The 9764-nt window shown below is 40.4% G+C and overlaps 1 protein-coding gene across 2 annotated transcripts in view; it reads left to right on the top strand.

The window, feature by feature from the left end:
• The window catches only part of INPP5F (inositol polyphosphate-5-phosphatase F), a 76279-nt gene that overhangs the window by 58503 nt on the left and 8012 nt on the right, over window positions 1-9764 (top strand). For both annotated transcript variants that reach the window (XM_011359222.2, XM_023530087.1), the window contains exons 13-15: window positions 2725-2853; window positions 5241-5358; window positions 6855-7053. In XM_011359222.2, coding sequence (XP_011357524.1) covers window positions 2725-2853; window positions 5241-5358; window positions 6855-7053 — 446 coding nt within the window. The remainder of the gene's footprint in view (window positions 1-2724; window positions 2854-5240; window positions 5359-6854; window positions 7054-9764) is intronic.

Genomic DNA, 9764 nt, shown 5'->3' with positions numbered 1-9764 from the left:
TGGTGTTGGTAGGTATTTCTTATTTCATAAGAAGTCAGTTTGGCAAACTCTTGGTCCGTGAAATTACATGTATTTGTGTGGTGCTGCTAAGCATTAAAATAATAGCAGTGTTAGCTTTGAATAGGGAAAAGGTGCCAGATGGTCAGGCAACATTGAATGAAGTGCTCTATGATGATTATTTAATTCCTTCTAACGCTTCATGGCCTACATATCCTCTCTGTCTTTCTCATCATCCCTAACATGAGAAGGAAGGCTTAGGGGTGGTTGGTCTCAGTTTCCAGGCATTTCACAATGATCAGAGAAGGACGATGATTCTCAGACTGCAGGAGGGTGATGTAGGAAGAAGAAATTGGTGTAAAAGGACAGGAAAGGATGAGACTTAAGAGTAGAAATGATTTCTCTTAGGAAAACTTAGTTCCGACTGCTAGATTTTTAAAGCCTTTCTTTGTGCCATTTTAGATACAAAACAAATCATGGGAAAGTGCTTATTTGTGTGGAACTTTTTAAATAATTTTTTTTTCAGTCTCTTGAGAACATTGTAGGCTGACGTTTAAAACTTAACGCTTTGCTTTGGGAGAATAGAACCTTTCATCTGAAGCTAGATTCTCTGATTCTTCCAGGCATCATAGCTCATTCGTTCTGTTCCTGTCACCCCAGCTTGGCATGAGTGGGTTGAATTCATCCTTCTACCACAGTGTTCTGAGCATGGCTGAAGCATTAAAAACTTAATTATGTTTAGCATTTCGTAGAGCAAAATGAATGGAAAGCATTTGGCTGAATCTAAAGACCTGCAGTCTGATTTTTCATTGTGGTTTACCCAACCAGAGTAGCGGTCCACACTTTAAATTATTCAGTAAATAGGCAATTAAAAGATAAATAAATAAAAGGACCAGAGGAGACTTTGAATTAGACTTTCAGATCATGGGCAGCCAGAGAAGTCAGATGAGCAAGGCATGCTTCCCGGCTCGCCACTGGGTGGTAAAGTGAATTAGTCCATCCAGGCTTGTTTAGATGCATTTCTACTTGGAATGAGAAAGAGACAGGATGGTGTTTTAAAGTGCCTCTGGTTTTAAATGTGCAGAAAAGCTTACTTTAGGGATGTGTCAGCTCTGCCTAGTAGTTGTGTGACTTTGGGCAAGTCGCTTTTCGGCACCTCAGTTGTGTTTTTCTTTTCAGTCTGGGGATGATATTATTTTCTTTGTAAAGTTATTGTGTACATTAGCAGCAGCATCTACAAAGGACTCAGTCACACCTGCCACAGAATAATATTCCAAGCAAATTAATAACCAACATCGCCATTCTTATTGTTTTAAAGAATTATGGTTTTTTGAAAAATGTTTCAAAGTATTTCATATTGTAAAACTATCCCGTACTGTTTTTAAAGGGTTGATCAAGCTGGGGTGATATGTAAACAAGAAGGGATTTTCCGAGTTAATTGCATGGACTGCCTGGATCGCACCAACGTGGTCCAAGCTGCCATCGCTCGAGCGGTCATGGAACAGCAGGTAACTCGGCGTCCGTCGCATCGCAAATATTCATGTTTAATTGTTTTCTTGTGTAAACAAATAACTGAAATCTTTTTTCCATAGAACTTTTATAGCGTGCAAACATCCTTGTTGCATGAAAGCTGGGCAGCACAACCTCCACTTGAAATAAATCGAATCAAGTGGCATTTTCTTGAGTACTCATGTCAAAAATGTGAGGCCCAACATTTTCAAATTTATTGGGTGGCACTATATGGTTATTTACCTTTTTTCTCTCGTTTCTAAACCTTCGCTTCGGTATTTGGAGCCGGGAGGCTGCACGTTGCATTTCTGCTCGGCCAGCTGGTTCCATGTCAGGCTCTGCCAATAGCAGGCACCAAAGGAGACCGTGAGGCTGGAGGAGGAAAAAGGGACAGGCTTCGCCTGTGTTATGTGCCTGTCAGCAGCGCCATCTCTGGGGCTGTCATTTGCTTTGGCACCGCAGAACCAGCCTCTTGCCTTTATATTCCAGTTGGTGGCAACTGCTTCCTGCAGTCATTGTATCTATTCCTCAGTGACCCCTTTTAGACCTCGCAGCCCTCCAGCACCTGAGTAACAAATTCCCAAGGTGGAAGCTCCTAGCCCAGTTTCTAGGTGTTTTGGATGGAACCTAGTGACTGTCCTTTGAGGACGTGAGTCTGTTCTTTCTAGCGTTGCTGGAGCAGCCAGGCCTTTGCATCTAAGCCCTGGCCCCACCACGTGGTAGGTGTTGATCACGTGCAAAGAGTGCAGCCTCACCAAACTCCTCTCTCATCTTTAGATGGAGGTACGAAGAGTATTGATGGCATAGGGTTATTAGGAGTAAATGAGGTAATTATTTTAAAAAGCTCTTGGAACCCTAGCCCTAGCACAAAGTTAATGGTTATTGGGCAATTATTGCTCTGCTTCTATTAATATTTCTGTTGCAGTGTGCTGCTTTGATAGTTTCATTTCATAGGCAAATTTCAAACAAAGACAAAATATGAGCCTAGACATTGAAAATTACACCAAAACAGGGTAAATATTCCATTCTGCTCTTTCACCTGTAGCAATCCATAAAATTACCTCTCAGGGGGTACTTTATTTTGTAAAAGTTTGAAAATAGCATTTCTTTAAGGGTTCTGAATTCCATGTTAACATAATTCTTTTTTTCTGCAGCATACATTTTACGCTGTGGTTTTCTGGCTTATATGTAATTAATCCACCACTGTGTTAATTGCAGCTGAAAAAATTAGGTGTGATGCCCCCGGAGCAGCCACTACCAGTGAAGTGCAATCGGATCTATCAGATAATGTGGGCCAACAACGGGGACTCCATTAGCAGGCAGTACGCTGGAACAGCTGCTCTGAAGGTGAGTACCTGCAGCAGCCATTTGCGGGTCATTCTGTGGGACCCCGAACGTGGTTTAAAACCATCTTTGTCTTTGAGAGAAAGGTATGTGGGCAACAGGTGATAGGTTTGTGTAGTCGATTCCTTTTGGGAGTGTTTGGCTAAGGCAGGGGTCACACATTCATACTCCTTCTGGGGCCCGGTCATGTCACTCCATCAGGCCACCCACCAGGTTAAAGGGAGGAGTGGGGCTGTGTGGACCTAAGGAAGAGCACTTGTTGTCCCAGGAGGGCACTGTTCCTCTGCTTCCTTACGGGGATGAAGGCGCAGCGATGCTAAGTCTTCCCCGTTTTCAAGGGAGTTTGGAAATCTGGAATTTTATGTGAAATAGTTGGTTTTTAAAATGTTATTGAGACAAAATGAACATGTCTGATGATGTGATTTGGTCCCTATTGTGATAATTTGCTTCCTCTAAATTTGAATCCCAGTGCTGTCTCTTACTAGCTCTGTGACTTAAGGCAAGTCATTTAACCTTTCTCTTAACAGCAGCAGAATACACATTTTTCAGAAGCGCACACAGAACACTTTCCAGTATGGATCATATGTTAGGCCACAAAAGAAATCTCAACAAGTTCAAGAAGATAGAAATTATATCATGTATTTTTTTGACCCACGGTGTTATGAAATTAGAAATCAGTAACAGGAGGAAAATTGGAAAATTCACAAATATGCGAAATTAAACGACACTCCTGAACAGTTAATGAGTCAAAGAAGAAATAAAAAATATCTTGAAACAAATGAAAATGGAAACACAACATACCAAAACTTATGGAATGCAGCAAAAGCAGTCCTAAGAGGAAAATTTATAGCTATAAATGCCTGTATAGAGGAAAAAACTCAACCTAACATTACACCTCAAAGAACCAGAGAAAGAAGAAGAAAGTTAGCCCCAAGTTAGCAGAAGGAAGGAAATAATAAAGATTAGAGTAGAAATATATGAAATAGAGAATAGGAAAACAAAAGATCAGCAAAACTGAGTTGATTTTTTGAAGAGATAAACAAAATTGACAAACTTTTAGCTAGACTAACCAAGAGAAAAAGAATTTATAAATAAAGTAGACAACTGATACCACAGAAATGCATAGGATCATAAAAGACTATTCTGAACAATTATAAGCCAAAAAGTTGGACATTTAGAAGGAATGGATAAATTCCTAGAAATATAACCTACCAGGAATGAATCATGAAGAAATAGAAAACCGAGCAGACCAGGGAGTAAGGAGTTGATTGGTGGTTACCAGGGGCTGGGGAGAATGGGGAGATGTTGGTCAAAAGGTACCAACTTTCAGTTATAAGGTGAATAAGTTCTAGGGATCTAATGTACAGCATGGCGATTGCATTTAAGAATACTATATTGTATACTTGAAATTTGCTGAGAATAGATCCTAAACGTTCTTACCACACACACACAAAAGAGAATTATGTGAGGTGATAGATGTGTTAACTAAACTTAATATAATCATTCACTACACATGCGTGCATGCGCACACACACCACGTGGTCACATGGTATATCTTAAACTTACACGATGCTGTTTGTCGATTATATCTCAATAAATCTGGAAAAATATTTTTTTTCCTTTGATAAGAATCTTCTTTGGACTCGGCATTTATGTCTTTCTCTTTTGTAATAGATTCTTCTTTAATATTTCCTGTGATTGACTTAACTGTCAGTATGTTCTTCCTAAATTGTCAGTTTTAGGCCTGTTTCTGAGATTGTCTTGGATAGAAGGAATAGGGGTTGAGATGGAGAAAAAAGAGACTATGTTTTTTCCTTGCCTTAAGTTTCAGTCACTGCCTCTCTAGGGACTTGCTCTGACACCTTTGTTGTGAAAAGCAAGAGAAACAGTTGGCTCGTTCCACAGGGATTGTAATGTGCAGTAAGGTATGGGAACCCTTGCTCTCTGTATATACACATATCCACATACAAAGATCAGGTCTCTTGTAATAAACTCTGGGGAGCTGTCCTCATTTTCTCATATGAGAAATCTGTGGTTTTTGAATATACCAGTTTGAGGCTTGAAAATCTTTGTTTGCTTTGTCGTTGGTTATATAATAAGTTTTAACCTGTAAATTCTCAAAATTCTGTAGATTGCCAAGAATGGCTTTACCTTAAACCACCGTCTAACTGTGAAGACTTGTTGCTACGAATATCATGTTTAATTATTTGACATGCTTGGGTCAGAGTCAAATACTAGTAGATAACTAGTAGATATTTTAAGTACTTTATTTAAGAATTATAAAAGCGTAAAGAAAAGTCCGGTTTTGAATTGAAAGCCCACATTGACTTTGGGAACATTCTTGTGTTTGAATAAATTGTCAAAATAGCTTTTTTAAAATTTTTTGACAGGGTGACTTTACAAGGACAGGAGAGAGGAAGTTAGCAGGAGTTATGAAAGATGGTGTTAACTCGGCAAATAGGTATTACCTGAATCGATTTAAGGATGCTTATAGGCAAGCTGTTATAGGTAAGGAACATAAATGCTTTCCTTTAAGATTTGTTGTTGTTCCTTCTGTGGCTAATGTTTATAGAAACTGACTTTATTAACATAGTTATACTTGTGTTTTAGTTTTGAGCATCTTACCCAATCAATCGAATTCAAATTTTTAGAAGATTAGAATTTGACAATATTTTAAGGCTGGAGCAACAAAAGAAACCACTCATTTCCATATGTATTTGTCAGTTTGCCATTCATGTAACAGAAGGCAGAGTTGAGGCTCCTGGAGTATGGAGTAAGGTACCCTAAAACCTCATCAGCTGAAAAGCCCACATTCTATTTGTTTTTCCATTACTGAAGGCTTTGAGATGTAACAAGATGATTTTCTTTCTCTCCATGTTATTTATTGTGTGTTCTTGCTGTGGACAGATACACCATCCTTTCCATAAGCATGATTTAAGAGGATATTAGGGTATCAGATTTAGAGATTATCCTAACCAGTTCTTAATCATTTTTTAGAAGAGGAAATGGAAGGTAGATTACCCAGTGGGACACATGCCTTGGCATGTTTTAAATTTAATTTTCACTAAAATGTTACTTTATAGGATTAAAATAAATGTAGAGTGTTCTGGATTAGAACCAAGTGTAATAGCTTGTCCTTTGATCACTAAGAATATTTTTTAAATCCTATTTTTTAACCTGATTATTTATTACACATGAAATAGTAGGGCCTAGACACAGGCCAGTTAGGATTTTGAGAAGTCTGGTATAAAAAGGTTTGGTTCATTCGCCATGGATAGGTCGTGTGTTGACTGGAAAATTGGGTTTTAGCAGTTTATTTAAGGAAAAATAGATAACTTCTGCTGGTATAGTGACTCAGATATGTCCTGGAGGAGTCAGGCTTTGTCTTTCTCTCAGTTCGACCATCCATAGCATCAGCTTCATCTTAATCCTTAAGCTGGATCTCTTCAAGGTTGAGAGGGAGAGAGGCCAGTAGCAGTCTGGGATCATTGCTTCCCCTCGTGGGGCAGGTCTCTCTCCAAAGCCTCCTCCAGTCTCATTGTCCCAAATAACTATAGGGAATGCGGTTATAATGACTCATTAAAGCTTGAGCAACATGCCACACTAGGAAGAAGTTAGCTTGTCTATTTGGATCCTTTACCTATTTTTAAATGGGCTTATTTGTCTTTTTATTGAGTTGTAGGAATATTTTATAATCAGACGATTTGTAAATATTCTCTTCCATTTTGTGGATTGTCTTTACTTTCATGATATTGCCCTTAGAAATATGAAAGTTTTTAATTTGGATGATGTCCAGTTTGTCTTTTTTTTTTTTCTTTTGTAGCTTGTGATTTTAGTGTCCTATCTTAAAAACAAACTAACAAAACATGTCTAATCCAGGGTCCCAAAGATTTATGCCTATATTTTCCTATAAGAGTTTTATGGTTTTACATCTACATTGTTTTTAAAGAACATATTAATTAGTAAACCAAGATGATGATAGATATTAACACTTTCTACTCTAGATTTGATGCAAGGAATTCCAGTGACAGAAGATCTTTATTCCATATTTAACAAGGAGAAAGAACATGAAGCTTTGCATAAGGAAAATCAAAGAAGTCACCAGGAACTAATTAGCCAGCTCTTACAAAGTTACATGAAGTTACTGCTGCCTGATAATGAAAAGTTCCATGGGGGCTGGGCCCTTATTGACTGTGACCCCAGGTGAGTTGGAGTAGTATTGTGGTAACTAACGTGCTTACATTTCTGATGTTAAGTTTTCCTAATTAATGCTAGCAGTTGTCCATAAAGCTGTGGGCACGGATGCATGGTGCATGGCGGTTTTTACATCCATGGCTGGTACCAAGGCAAGCTGACTCGCCTTGGGGGTATAATTAAGGGGGCACTAAAAATCTCAGTAATGAAGAGAAATATTTTAATGCAATATTTTATATAAAAAACAAATTGTAAAACTATGGCTTGCAGCTGGCTGCATGAGTTTTCCTCCCCCAGAATCTAGGTTTATTAACGCATATAACAGGGCAGCAAGGGGTACAGTGATGCTAGTTACCTTGGTTGTAAAGTGGTCCTGACCTTTCATAAAATAAACAGGCCAACTAATGCTTAACATTTTTTAAACAAAACCATCCAATTATAATTTTCAATGTTATGAATTAAAAACATTTTAGAAAATTCTAGACCATGCTCTGAGAATAAAAGGCTATTTAGATTTTGTCTTATTTTACATTTCATGTATTTTTAATAAAAGGCATAAAACAAGCTTGAAAGAACAATTGAATGCATATATTAAAATGAATTTTAAAAAATATTGACTGTAAGCTCATAGGGAAACCTTCCATGACTTTATTTTCATGGATTATTTTGTTTTGGTAGTCAATACTGTATGTGTGGATGCAATTTGCAGACTTTTAAAGTAAGAGACGAGGTTTTTCTCACACAATTTAGCAGAAAATTTCTGTGCTTTTATAATCCATTTGGTAAAAATTTTTTGATTCACGTACTTTAGTTTTTTTAACGGCAGTCCAACCTAATGCAGCACCAAAAAAAAAAAAAAAAATAGTACTTTTAATTCCCATTCAGAAATAGCTGCAGCTATCATGCCTGATTTTCAACTTCAATTTTTTAAAGCTGTCATGATTGTCAATATCATCTTTAGATCAAGTATTTTTATTGCTCCTTTGGAGATAATTGAAAAAAAGACCAAAAAGGTTTATTTCTAAAGCTGAGCACCATTTTGTAAGGTCACAGTACATCTGATTTGATTTGATTTCCAGTCTTGTAATTCTTATGTAAAGTTAGTAACCTGGGTTAGGAGTATAAAAAAATGTAAAGTGTATTTAGCTATGCTATTAAAGTTTGCAACAAAATTTGGGTATGCTTGCTAAGAGTCAGTAGAAGTCTCTTGCATTTAAATCCTTTGCACATTTTAAAAATTGGGTTGTGTCTATTTATTGAGTTGGGCCACGTGTTTTTTAAGTACCGTTTTACAGGGACCAGGGCTGGGATTAGGGGAAGCAAGTGAGATGGGATTGTACAAGTGCAGGGTCAGATCCTGTCTTTATTTAAAATCTTGGTTTATTCATCATGGTATTTTTGCATTAATTTTGAATTTTAAAAATATTGCACTAAAAATTATCTCGATGGCTTTTTTTTTTCATACCTCCTTAAACATTGCGCCTCACTGCCTGTTTAAATATCTGTCAGAAAAAGTTATGGCAGTTTACAAATAGCCCTGTACTGGGCAGCGGGAATGGCTGCCGTGGCTTTTCTTAACCTCCCCGCACCGCAGCTGGAGCTGTCCAGCACAGCCCGGCGCCGGTTGCTTGGTTCCCGCTCTCCTTTGAGCATCTCCTTGGAGCATACCCAGTGCCCAATCCCGGCCCCGGGCCTTTTTCTGTTTATTCCCTGTATACAACCTGTGGCGCCGTACAGGTCAGACCTGCGCCCTTCCCCTTCGGCTTCCTGCGCCCCCAGTTGCTGCAGGAAAAGCTCTGACTTGAATGACGGCGGATCAGAGCCTGGTGGTTTGCCGCGGGCGGGAGGGTCTTAAATGTGCGGGGAGATCGGCGTGCTGTCCAAGTGCCCTTCAGCGCCATGCAGCCCGCTCTTTATTCTGTCCAACGCTATTTAACTCGCTTTTTCTACACCGAGAGTAGATGATCACTCCTCTACTCGTTTTAGTGGAGTAGCGAAGCGACCACTTTCTTAGGCATGTGACAGTGCGGAGAACAGAGGCTTGGTCATGGTGCGGCAGGCCGCCTGCCAGGGCCCCCTGAGCAGTGGGGACAGCCCTTGATTTACTAAGGTGCCTGTGCACTCCTGCAGGACCGGGCGGGGGCCGTCTCGGCGCCCCTCCTTGCGGGGCTGCTGTTGGTACCCTCTCCGAGCGCGCTCGCTGCGCCGGGGCAGCCGCGCATGCGCAGTGGGCGCGGGCCGCGGCGGAAGTGGGCGGTCGGGAGCGAGACGCGTCCCTGGGCGTGACTTGGCGCGGCAGCGCTGCAGTTGCCGCAGTCACTGCAGTCGCTGCCGGCGTGAGGTCGGGTGCAGGTGGCTCTCACTGAGCTTTGACCGTCGTCGACGGACAGACGGACTGACGAGATGCCGCGCTCCCACAGGCCTCCGCCGACCGCCCAGCGGTCCGCCAGCGCCGCAGGCAGCGCCGCTGAGCCCAAGCCTGAAGGCGGCAGCCTGGCAACAACTTTCAAGATTTTCCTCCTTTTTGCAGGACTCATGGTTAAAGTTCCCGTGGGGTTATATTTTTCTTGCAAACTCCTCCTTTTCCAAAGTCTCCTGTTAATGTCCCCTGACGACAGTGGCTTTTACGCCACCATTGTCGCAGTGGTTGGGCTGCATGTCGTACTGTCGGTTTTTGTCTTCGTCGTGTGGAAGGAGGGCTTGCCCGATTGGCGGGAAAA

This window comes from Pteropus vampyrus, unplaced genomic scaffold (assembly GCF_000151845.1).
Source record: "Pteropus vampyrus isolate Shadow unplaced genomic scaffold, Pvam_2.0 Scaffold46, whole genome shotgun sequence".
Taxonomy (NCBI): domain Eukaryota; kingdom Metazoa; phylum Chordata; class Mammalia; order Chiroptera; family Pteropodidae; genus Pteropus; species Pteropus vampyrus.
Note: the sequence above shows the minus strand (reverse complement) of the source record. Positions and strands in the feature narration are given on the sequence as shown.